Source organism: Xenopus laevis, chromosome 4S (assembly GCF_017654675.1).
Source record: "Xenopus laevis strain J_2021 chromosome 4S, Xenopus_laevis_v10.1, whole genome shotgun sequence".
Lineage (NCBI taxonomy): Eukaryota > Metazoa > Chordata > Amphibia > Anura > Pipidae > Xenopus > Xenopus laevis.
This window is the reverse complement of record NC_054378.1, coordinates 124662032-124674815: the sequence shown is the minus strand read 5'-3', so window position 1 is coordinate 124674815 and position 12784 is coordinate 124662032. Positions and strand designations below refer to the sequence as shown.

General features: G+C 44.3%; 1 protein-coding gene across 2 annotated transcripts in view; it reads left to right on the top strand.

The window, feature by feature from the left end:
* LOC121393379 (synaptoporin-like) overlaps positions 1 to 12784 on the top strand; it is a 140550-nt gene that overhangs the window by 79261 nt on the left and 48505 nt on the right. Inside the window, exon 1 of one of the 2 annotated variants that reach the window (XM_041561794.1) lies at positions 7249 to 7609. The exons of the other annotated variant lie outside the window; for it this stretch is intronic. Within the exon in view, the coding sequence (XP_041417728.1) occupies positions 7586 to 7609 (24 nt within the window). The 5' untranslated portion in view covers positions 7249 to 7585. Of the gene's footprint in view, positions 1 to 7248; positions 7610 to 12784 lie in introns of those variants that run through there. 2 annotated transcript variants of the gene reach the window in all.

Sequence of the window (12784 nt, the reverse complement as noted above, 5' to 3'; positions counted from 1 at the left end):
TGTCCATCTCCAAGGACGGAAAAAGAAAATCGTTGGCATACTCTGGATCTGGTCAGAGCAATTAAAGTCTATCTGGAAAGGACAGAAGACTGGAGGAAATCTGAGCATCTGTTTGTGATTCCTGGTGGCTTTAGGAGGGGCCAAGCTCCCTCCAAGAGGACCCTGAGCTCTTGGATAATAGCAGCTATTGCCAAAGCGTATAACACAGCAGGCAGGAAGGTTCCCCGGGGACTTAAAGCCCATTCCACGAGGGCATTGGCCAGTTCCTGGGCGATGGAAGCCAAAGCATCGCCAGAGATGATCTGTAGATCTGCCAGGTGGTCGTCAATCAACACATTTATAAAGCATTATAGATTAGATGTTTTGGCCTCGCAAGAAGCAAGATTTGGGAGAAAAGTCTTGCAATCAGTTGTACATTTCACTGAATAAATTTTTTTCTTTCACTGCATTTGTAGCGTATTCCCTCCCTAGTTTTTAGCTTTGTAGCTCCCATTGGTGAATGCTGGCCATGGGTGACTAGGAAAACAGGAAATTGTTTATTACTTACCGTAATTTCTGTTTCCTGGTCACCTTCCATGGCAGCATTCACCAGGGATTTCCCACCCTGTACGGACAAGCTTATTACCAAGACAGGTGAGTGGGGGGAGGAGTTGACTTTTAACTTTGGAGGAAGTCCTGTCCATTGGCCCGAAGGGCAGTTAACCCATTGGTGAATGCTGCCATGGAAGGTGACCAGGAAACAGAAATTACGGTAAGTAATAAACAATTTCCTGTTATCCCACTGTTACTATAGACACCATCTCTCCCTACTATACCTGCTATCCCACAGTTACACTCCCTTCCCAGAGACTATTATCCCACTGTTACTATAGACACCATCTCTCTCTACTATACCTGCTATCCCACAGTCACACTCCCTTCCCAGGGACTATTGTCCCACTGTTACTATAGGCACCATCTCTCCCTACTTGTCAGGGCCCGAAGGCTCTGTTGTAGTGTGGACCAAGGAGGAGACAACAACACCAAGTTCGCGGTACAAAAGGATTTATCAGAAGAATAGTCGTAATCAGGCAAATGGTCAGTACAGGCAGCAAGGATCAGAATCGATGAAAACAGGCAAGAAGTCGGTACACGAATAAGCAGAATATCAAGAATCACACCCAGGAACTATACAAGATAGACCTATAATTGGGCAAGGACAGAAAGGGCAATTGGAAATAAATAGTCCAAAGTTGGCGCCAAAACTTGACGCAGTGACGTCATGACGCCGACGCCGGCGTCCTCCCGTTGGCGTCCTGACGCCGACGCATATTCTGACGCCGGCGTCCATTCCGTCGCCGGCGACCAATCCTGGGGCGACACGTTTCTGACGCAGTCATATTACGACCAGGAAGAGCCGCATGGTGGAGCAGGAGGTCGCCATCTTGGATGTCTCGTGGGGTAAGTTCTTCACTTTCCATTACAGTACCCCCCTCCTTAGGGGGGGCCTCAGGACCACCGAGGCTAGGGGAAGAAGGAAAAAGTCTGTGGAACTTACGAACCAGGACAGGTGCATGTACGTCCGAGCTTTTCACCCAAGAACACTCCTCTGGACCGAACCCCTTCCACTCGATAAGATATTGAAGAGAGCCCCTGGAAATACGAGAGTCCAAGATTCTTTTGACTTCAAATTCCTTGTGATCGTCAACCAAAACAGGAGCTGGAGAGGAAGAAGAAGAGGGGCAAGACATAGCAGGTTTAAGCAGGGAAACATGAAAAACATTAGGTATCCGCAGCTCAGGAGGAAGTTGAAGACGAACAGCCACAGGGTTGATGATTTCGATGATAGGGAAGGGGCCGATGAATTTAGGACCAAGCTTGGGTGTAGGAATCTTGAGGCGAATGTTGCAAGTGGAAAGAAAAACTTTATCACCAGGACTGTATGGAGGGGAAGAAATCCTTCTTTTATCAGCAAACTTTTTCTGCACCAGGGAACTCTTCTCTAAGTTTGCTGCAGTAGCATGCCAAATAGCCAACATGTGAGCAGCTTGGTCATTGGCCGCAGGCACATTGGTAAGAAGAAAATCTTGGGAAAAAGCCAAAGGATTGAGACCATAAACACAGAAGAAAGGAGACTTTTGGGAAGAAGAATGCAGAGCGTTTTTGTGGGCAAATTCAGCCCAGGGAAGAAGATCCGACCAATCATCCTGGCACAAGGACACATGACAACGAAGAAACTGTTTCAAAGCCTGATTGACCCGTTCTGCGGCTCCATTAGACTGTGGGTGGTAGGCAGAAGAAAATTGAAGGGAAATGTTAAGAGCTTTGCAAAGAGATCTCCAGAACTTGGAAATAAACTGGGAACCCCGATCAGACACAATCTCGGCAGGAAACCCGTGGAGACAAAATATATGTTTGATGAAAAGTTCAGAGAGTTCGGGAGCAGAAGGCAGTTTCCGAAGAGGCGTGAAGTGAGCCATTTTGCTGAATCTGTCGATCACCACCCAGATGACAGTGTGACCAGACGAAACAGGGAGATCGACAATGAAATCCATCGCCAGGTGAGTCCAAGGTCGAGATGGAATGGGAAGTGGCAAGAGTAAACCCTTGGGGGGGGGGGAATGTCCGGACTTGGAAACAGCACAAGTGGAACAGGACAAAACAAAGTCTTTGACATCTTTCCTTAGGGACGGCCACCAGACAAGACAGGAGCTCGGTTGTCTGCTTAATCCCTGGATGACCGCCCTGTTTGGAACTGTGAGATTGGGATAAAATGGCATGACGAAATTCCGGAGGGACAAAGGCAACACCAAGAGGAGTCTCTACAGGAGCCGAAGACTGAGCAGAAAGTAACTGAGAGGCACAGGAGGGAAACAAGGCAGCAATAATCTTGGTAGAGGGCACAATGGGTACAGGATCTTCAGGGCAGGAATCTTCAGGAGCAAAGCTTCTGGACAGAGCGTCAGCCTTCCTGTTTCTGGAGCCAGGACGAAATGTGATAATAAAATTAAAACGAGAAAAGAGAAGTGCCCACCTGGCTTGCCGGGGATTGAGGCGCTTGAGGGATTGAATAAATTCAAGGTTCTTGTGGTCGGTAAAGATTGTCACCGGAATAGAAGAACCCTCAAGCAAATGTCTCCATTCTTCCAAGGCCAACTTAACGGCAAGTAGCTCCCGATTGCCCACATCATAGTTCTGCTCAGGGGAAGAAAATTTTTTGGAGAAAAAGGCACAAGGGTGGAGTTTACTGTCAGACGAAGATCTTTGGGATAGAACTGCTCCAGCTCCTACATCAGAGGCATCGACTTCAATGAAGAAGGGTTGAAGGGGTTCAGGGTGTCTAAGAATTGGAGCAGAAGAAAAGGCTTCCTTGAGGGTCTTGAAGGCTTCGAGAGCTTGAGGGGGCCAGCGTTGAGGTTTATTCCCTTTACGGATCAGGGCAAGGATTGGATGGATCTTGGAAGAAAAGTTTTTGATGAATTGTCTATAATAGTTGGCGAAGCCAATAAATCTCTGAACTGCCTTGATGCTGGTAGGAAGGGGCCAATCCAAAATTGCAGAAACTTTGGCGGGATCCATCTTAAAACCTTGTGGAGAAATGATGTAGCCAAGAAAAGGAATGGAAGAAACTTCGAAGGTGCATTTTTCCAATTTGGCAAAGAGATTGTTTTTCCTCAACCTGGAAAGAACTTCACGCACTTGGCAACGATGATCAGAAAGGTTTTTGGAAAAAATAAGAATGTCGTCTAAGTACACGACCACACACTGTCCCAAAAGATCACGAAAAACGTCATTGACCAATTCTTGGAAGACCGCAGGAGCATTGCAAAGACCAAAAGGCATGACGAGATACTCGTAATGGCCATCACGAGTATTAAAAGCGGTCTTCCATTCGTCTCCCTCACGAATCCGAATAAGATTGTAGGCCCCTCGTAGATCCAACTTAGTAAAGAAACTAGCCCCCTTGAGCTGATCAAAAAGTTCAGAGATGAGAGGAAGAGGATATCTGTTCTTTACGGTGATTTTATTTAACCCCCTGTAGTCAATGCAGGGCCGCAGACTACCGTCTTTCTTTTCAACAAAGAAGAACCCTGCTCCGGCAGGGGAGGTAGAAGGACGAATAAAACCTCTCTGAAGATTCTCCTGAATATAAGACTTCATAGCAGAAGTTTCGGAGGGAGAAAGCGGATAAGTGCGGCCTCGGGGAGGCATGGAGCCGGGTAAAAGTTCGATAGGACAATCATAGGGATGATGAGGTGGGAGAGTCTCAGCGGACTTCTTATCAAAGACATCGGAAAAGGCTTGGTACACAGGAGGGAGAGAAGAACTTGAAGAAACTTTGACAACAGGAACAGCAGGTAGACAGTTGTGTACACAAAATGGACTCCAACGGGAAATTTGAGAAAAGGACCAGTCAATGACCGGATTATGAACACACAGCCAAGGCAATCCCAGGACAACGGGAGTTGAAGGGCAATCGATAAGAAGAAAAGATAGTCTTTCCAAATGCATAGTGCCCACCTTGAAGGAGAGTTCCTGAGTAGATTGCGAGATGATGGCAGAAGAAAGGGGACGATCATCAATCGCCAGGACTCGAAGAGGGGTTGCCAAGGGTTGGAGCGGAATGGCATGGTTATCAGCAAAGGCACGATCCATGAAGTTGCCAGCAGCACCAGAATCGAGGAAAGCCTGAGAAGGGATCTTCTTGGAGCCGAACTGGATTTGAACAGGAAGAAGAAAGCGTTGAGCAGAGGAATGGGGAGGAGAACAAATTCCACCCAGGTAAGTCTCCCCAAGCTTACCTAGGTTTTGGAGTTTCCCGGCTTCACTGGGCATTCCTGGGCGAAGTGGGCTTTTCCCCCACAGTAGAGGCATAACCCAGCGGCCCTTCTCCGGAGCTTCTCCTTTTCGGAAAGGCGTGCCCGCCCGATCTGCATTGGTTCTTCAGGTGGTAAAGAAGAAGTAGCAGGTGCCGCAGGAGGAGGAGAAAGGTTGGAAGCCGGACTGGGAAGTAAGGGTCTTTGGAAGCGTGGAGCCAGGGTGGGTTGGTACCTGGAAAACTTCCTAGCACGCTCCCTGTCAATTTCAACTTGGAACTCCCTCTGTCGGGTGTCAACCTTCACAGCCAACGCAACAAGGTCCTCCCATCGAGAAGGAATCTCACGAGATACAAGATCGTTCTTGATGCGCATCGCCAGGCCGTTGTAGAAGGCAGCATGGTATCCGTCATTATTCCACAAAGTTTCTGCCACGAGAGTTCGGAATTCGATGGCATACTCCGGAACAGAATGAGTCCCTTGCTGCAGCTGGAATAAACGAGCCGAGGCAGAAGTAGCCCGACCTGGAGCATCGAACACTGTGCGAAGGTCCCGGATGAAGGCCTTGGCATCGTCGATTACCAGATCTTCCTTCTCCCAAAGAGGAGAAGCCCACTCCAGAGCTTTCCCTTGCAGGCGGGTGATAATATAGCCCACTTTAGCTCGCTCCGAGACAAACTGACCTGCAAGCAGGGTGAATTGGATCTCACACTGGTTGATGAAACCACGGCATGATTCCGGATCACCGCTATACAGAGGAGGTGCAGGGATGCGAGGTTCGGAAACCTGGAGCGGAGTAGCAGGAACCGGCATAGGGACTGGAGCCACAGGAGATAAAGCAGATAATTTCTCCAGGATTGCTTCAAGTGCCTGGCCGAAGTGGGTTTGCTGGGCTTCATAGGTGTGCATACGGGAAGCCAATCCACGAACGGCTCTGCCGACATCAGTAGGAACTTGGGGCTCCTCAGAGGGGTCCATGGCCCAATTATACTGTCAGGGCCCGAAGGCTCTGTTGTAGTGTGGACCAAGGAGGAGACAACAACACCAAGTTCGCGGTACAAAAGGATTTATCAGAAGAATAGTCGTAATCAGGCAAATGGTCAGTACAGGCAGCAAGGATCAGAATCGATGAAAACAGGCAAGAAGTTGGTACACGAATAAGCAGAATATCAAGAATCACACCCAGGAACTATACAAGATAGACCTATAATTGGGCAAGGACAGAAAGGGCAATTGGAAATAAATAGTCCAAAGTTGGCGCCAAAACTTGATGCAGTGATGTCATGACGCCGGCGTCCTCCCGTTGGCGTCCTGACGCCGACGCACATTCTGACGCCGGCGTCCATTCCATCACCGGCGACCAATCCTGGGGCGACACGTTTCTGACGCAGTCATATTACGACCAGGAAGAGCCGCATGGTGGAGCAGGAGGTCGCCATCTTGGATGTCTCGTGGGGTAAGTTCTTCACTTTCCATTACACTACTATACCTGCTATCCCACAGTCACACTCCCTTCCCAGAGACTATTATCCCACTTTTACTATAGACACCATCTCTCCCTACTATACCTGCTATCCCACAGTCACACTCCCTTCCCAGAGACTATTATCCACTGTTACTATAGACACCATCTCTCCCTACTATACCTGCTATCCCACAGTCACACTCCCTTCCCAGAGACTATTATCCACTGTTACTATAGGCATCATCTCTCCCTACTATACCTATCTCTTTAAAAAAAAATTCAACTACCTACTTCGCCACCTAAAACCTACTGAGCATCAATGTTAGCCTATGGGGAAGGTCCCCATAAGCATTCCTAGCTTTTTTTGATCGAAGGAAAATCGTTCGATCGATGGATTAATGAATCCTTCGAACGAAATGCGGTAAATCCTTTTACTTCGACGGTCGAATATCGAGGGTTAATTAACCCTCGATATTCGACCAATAGTAAATGTGCCCCTAAGTGTATGAGAAGACATTATGTACAGGACTCACAAAGAATGAATCCTGTACTATAAAATCTCGCTTTCTGTCACAAATATCTATTTTGTCAGTCAAATCTAGCTTGACGTGTACTAGTTACTTACACTATTATATATTATGTCCAAGTTTTTTTTACATAATTCATTCTGTAAGTGACTTTGCACATAAGTGTCTGTTACATGGAGGTTATACATTTGTGTATAGTACAGAATGGAGTTTGTGATACAATGACATCCTTTTGTGCACTAACCAGATTTAGTTTAATAGAAATAAGTCTTTTGTATATTGTTTTATCTGTGTATGGTCACAAATACTTATATACCATGAGAGACATTCATTCTGTGTATTAGGGATAGTTTTTGTATACAGAATGGATTTGGGACAAACAACACCCCATATAAAGTCCTCTCCTCCTGAATATATTTCTATATTAATATAAGTGCACATCAGTCCTGATACTGCAGTAGAACAATCAACACCTGATCCTACAGAGCAGCTTCAAAAAACCCACCTAAGACCATGGCTTGTGCCTCCCCCTCTCCCTGAGATTTTCATAGTAATCTCCAATGTTACGGCAATTTTGCCGGCCCCCCTGCAAGGGAAGCTGAGTCTGCTGCTCACTGGTTGGGTTGTAACATCTCGCTCTTTGCATTGATTTTTCCTCCCTTCCCTGACTTACTTCATGAAAAGCACAGAAAGCTGGTGGTCTGTACAGAGAAGCCTTCCGAGACCCCTGTCTTTAGCATGCAACAACCCCTGTCTCATTTCCAGAGAGCTGATTTGGATTATAAATTCCTTTGTAAATGTGTATGGTGATATTTGCTCCGGTAAGTTCTTTTTTTATTATAATAACTGTCCTAATGCTTCTTCTGTATAGTCCAGGGAAGGTTCAAGCTGCAATGGTGGCTTTATCTACAATTGTCATAGTAATATATATATATGTTTCTTCTTTTATATTTAGTACTGAATACTTTGTCACCATCTATATTTTAATATAAATTTTAATTTGGAGCTTTCCGGTTAACGGAATCAATACCTATACACTTTTTTAATCAGAAAGTTCAATATTCGGAGTCATTTTTATTTTAAATATAAAACACAAACACAATACTTTGTCACCATCTATATCTTATTGGTTCTTGAGCATTGGAAGAAACTATTTAATACAGGCATGGGGGACCTGTTATCTGGAAAGACTTGGGGCTTCCCGGATAATGGATCTTTCTGTAAATGTGGATCTTGATATCTTAAGTCTACTAATAAATCCTGTAAACATTAAATAAAACCAATCGGCAGGTTATGCCTCAAACGAGGACTAATTATATCTTAGTTGGGATCAAGTACAAGCTACTGTTTTATTGCTACAGAGAAAAAGAAAATCAGTTTAAAAATGTGGATTATTTGGATAAAATGTCTATGGCCTTTCTTTAATTTGGAGCTTTCCGGATAAAGGGTTTCCGGTTAACGGATTCAATACCTATACTCTTTCTAAATCAGAAAGTTCAATATTCTGAGTCATTTTTATTTTAAATATAAAACACACACACACATATATATGCAGGAATGTATGGGATCCATTATTCAGAAACCTGTTATCCAGAAAGCTACAAATAACAGAAAGGATCTGTCCCATAGACTCCATTTTATTCAAATATCCAAAATTTTTAAAAACGATTTCCTATTTCTCTGTGATAATAAAACAGTAGCTTGTACTTGATCCCAACTAAGATATAATTGATCCTTATTGGAAGCAAAACCAGCCGATTGGTTTATTTCATGTTTATTAGTGATGGGCGAATTTGTCCCGTTTCGCTTTGCCGTGAAATACGCAAAACAGGCAAAAAATTGGATTTTGGTGCTGGCTTCAATTCGCCGGTGACATTTGACGCACATTAAAGTCCGTTGAATTGTCGCCGGCGACGGTATTGTTGCCGGTGTCGGAATTGTTGCTGGCGAATTTTCGCAGACACATTTTTTGCAGCAATTTCTCTCATTTATTTGCTGGTGATGAAACGCGCAAATTCGTGCATGCCGAATAAATTAATGCTTACATGAATTTCTAGTAGACTTAAGGTATAAAGATCCAAATTATGGAAAAATCTCGTTATCCAGGTCCCAAGCATTCTGGATAACAGGTCCCATACCTGTATATATTTATATTATATATATATATATGTGTGTAAGTGTGAAATATAGACTTTCAAAAGCCAGATGTGAGAAATAACCAGCACAGAGATATTCATTTATTTAGTAGGTTTGAGGTAATGAATGAATAATTAAGTGACCAAATCATCATCCGTTCCAGAAAGAAATGTATTGGTGTCTGTACATCTCTCAGCATTGCCCATCAGAGACTGAACTTTTCAGCCTGCTCAGCAGTATAGCATTACCGAGTACATTCAGCGGCTCCCTGGGATCTTTTCAGGTTTCGCTTCGGAAGCCTTTGATTGTCCAAAGCCTCGTTCCAGCAGCACCCTTCATTTACTTCATCGCAGTAACCATGGTGATTTCATAGTATAACGGGGGGCACGGTCCAGTGATCTTTTTTATAGAGCGAATCTCAGATAATGTTATTTTTCCTACATTGCAGTAAATTGTATCCGACCCACCCAACATCTGTCGTCGAATGAATTCGCTTTTAAGGTCGACCAGATTTGGAGTAAAGCTACAGAACGAGGGCACATTGCAGTGGAATGAGGTGCAGGGTCTGCGGGGAACTGGTTTAGTTTATGGATATGGGAGGATAATGAGCCTGGATTAGAAAAGGTTATTTACACTCCAATCAATGTAATGACAGGGCATTAAAATGACCATCTACTTGGGGCTGATTTGACAACACCAGTACTAAATTGCACAAGTGCTCTTGTCAATAGCAGCCAATCAGCAATTGATTTTAAAGGAACAGTAACACCTAAAAATGAAAGTGTTTTAAATGAATCACATTAAAACGTAGTGTTGTGCTGCACCGGTACAACTGGTGTATTTGCATCAGAAACCCTACTATAGTTTATATAAACAAGCTGCTGTGTAGCCATGGGGACAGCCATTCAAGCACAGGATACACAGTAGATAACAGATAAGTACTACTATAGTTTATATAAACAAGCTGCTGTGTAGCCATGGGGGCAGCCATTCAAGCACAGGATACACAGTAGATAACAGATAAGTACTACTATAGTTTATATAAACAAGCTGCTGTGTAGCCATGGGGGCAGCCATTCAAGCACAGGATACACAGTAGATAACAGATAAGTACTACTATAGTTTATATAAACAAGCTGCTGTGTAGCCATGGGGGCAGCCATTCAAGCACAGGATACACAGTAGATAACAGATAAGTACTACTATAGTTTATATAAACAAGCTGCTGTGTAGCTATGGGGCAGCCATTCAAACACAGGATACACAGTAGATAACAGATAAGTACTACTATAGTTTATATAAACAAGCTGCTGTGTAGCCATAGGGGCAGCCATTCAAGCACAGGATACACAGTAGATAACAGATAAGTACTACTATAGTTTATATAAACAAGCTGCTGTGTAGCCATGGGGGCAGCAATTCAAGCACAGGATACACAGTAGATAACAGATAAGTACTACTATAGTTTATATAAACAAGCTGCTGTGTAGCCATTGGGGCAGCAATTCAAGCACAGGATACACAGTATAATTGTGCTAAATGCCAATCCCAGACAGACTGGCATCTCAACTGACTTTGAATGGGTGTCCAACCCTTCTAAAACTCTTCTTATATCAGTATTCATATACCCAATATATTCATGAGAAGCTGAGCCAAACCGAGGTCCTACCTTGATGAATATGGGTGGAAGCCACACTTCATTTTAACATTGATGATCCTTTAGGGGTTGAGGTTAGTGATGAGCGAATAAAATTGCCAGGTGTGAATTTGCAACGAATTTCCCCATTTCTACTCCAGCGAATAAATTTGCAAAACTGCGGTGAAAAATCTGCCACATCAAAAAAACGTTGGCGCATGTCAGAACATGAAAATGGTTGTGCATCAAAATTATTCGGACGCCCATTGACTTTAATGCATTTGGACAAAATAGGCACACGTATAAAAATTCTCGCGTTCGTCTAAATTTTCGCAGGTGTCGAAATAATTTTGACTCCCTTCGGCTTTGATGCGTTTTGCCAATTTTTTGGCCATTTTGCTAATTTCGCTGTAAATTTGCAAATTTTTCGGAACAAATTCACCCATCGCCAGTTGAGGTTAAAGATACATGACGTGGTAATGAGAGTCACTCTGCCCTGTTACTGAGAAGGTCTAAGGCAGTCACTAAATATTCATTATTAAATCTCCTCTTATTGGCTTTCAGCCATGACCTCATCCACCTCCCTGGTCCCCAAACGGAAGCCAGGTCCTCACTTTACAAACCTGTAAGCTCCTTAGGAGCAGTAATTATAAAGATGTCTTTGCTATAAACACTCACCCAACATGGGGGTAAATTTACTAAGCTGCAACACTTCGCCAGGCGAAAATGCACTAATTTACTCAAATTCGAAGTTGCATCCAGGGCACCGAACGCTGGCGAATTTTCGATATCGTTACTTTGGCAATGCGAGCAAATCAAAGTGAAGATGTGTTAGCGTTCAATTATGCCTAGTGCAACTTTGTTAGAGGTCTTCGCTCCGGCTAATTTGCATACTGCGGAAAATTATACAGTTGAATGGATATATATGTTATGAGTCCAGGGAACCTTCATAAAAATAATGGAGTTGTTATATTGCCCTACACATGAGCCCTGTAATGAAGTCTCACCCTGGTGGTCTAGTGGGGAGACGGCAGGGACGCCGCGCAGATCCTCTTCCTGTGCCGGCTCTCTCCTAGTTTGCGCGCGCATGCGCACTTCCAGGTTTAAAGGCGCATGCGCCCTGACGTAATGACGTCAGCGCACAATGGCGCCAAATTCAAAAGTATTAAAGGGGCATTCCCACAGTTGTCTTTGCCCGTGATAGGATTTGTTCCTGGTGCTTCTGAGCTTAAGCTATTTCTGTCTGAACCTGTTTTGTGATTCCTGTTGTGACCCTTGCCTGGCTTTTGACTATTCTGACTTCTGGATCCTGACCCTTGCCTGATTACCGACTACCTCTCTTGATTAACCCTTTTTGATTGACAAACCGGTTTGACCCTTGCCTGCCTGACGATTCTTGATATCTGCCTGCCTCGACCCTGCCTGTCTGATGATTCTGTTGCCTGCTCCATTTGTACCGTGACCTTCGGCCCAAAAGACTCTGCTACCTGCCGTGCCCCTCTGCTAGCCAGAACATCTCGCCTTGTACCCCTTGTTAAGTCCAGGTGGCATCCAAGTAAGCTGAGGGCTCCTCCCGAAGCCCAACGGCGGTCACACTACTGGTGAAGCCGAGCCGAGACCAGGGTACTTGGCACCTGTTCTGGTATTGGGTGCCGGCCGTGACAAGCCCACTGTATAGTTAATGTTCCATATGTTAGAAAATGTAGGGGGGAACCCGTTACCTAAAAAATTTTTTAAAGACTTTTGCAGGCTATCACTCTGATAAAAGGAATGGACGCCAGCTTTTTTTGGAGAAAGAGGTAAAATCCGCATCTTAGTGAATTTACAGAGTAATGTCCATTCGCCTGGCGATAGAGTGTGAATCATCGTTAGCGTCTATTTCCTTCGCTAGCGAAGTGACACCTGTGCTCGTTAGTAAATCGTAAAATCATAAAGTCCCTGAAGATTCGCCAGAGTTAATCACTTCGCCCTTTAGTAAATCTGCCCCATGGAAGGATATTAGTTTTATTTTTTTTTCATATTTAATCATATTTTTTTTAAGAGAAATTATATTACTGTGCTTCCACAAACTAACATGCAAATAACCTAACCATGCTGTGTGTCGGTTTTGCACATTTCTGCCTGCTGTTGAAATCAACCAATTAGAGAAGGGGATATCTGTTAGTGAGTCACAGCATGATTAGCAGATGGAAAACTAAGTGTTAGGTTGAGCAGCTCGTAAATA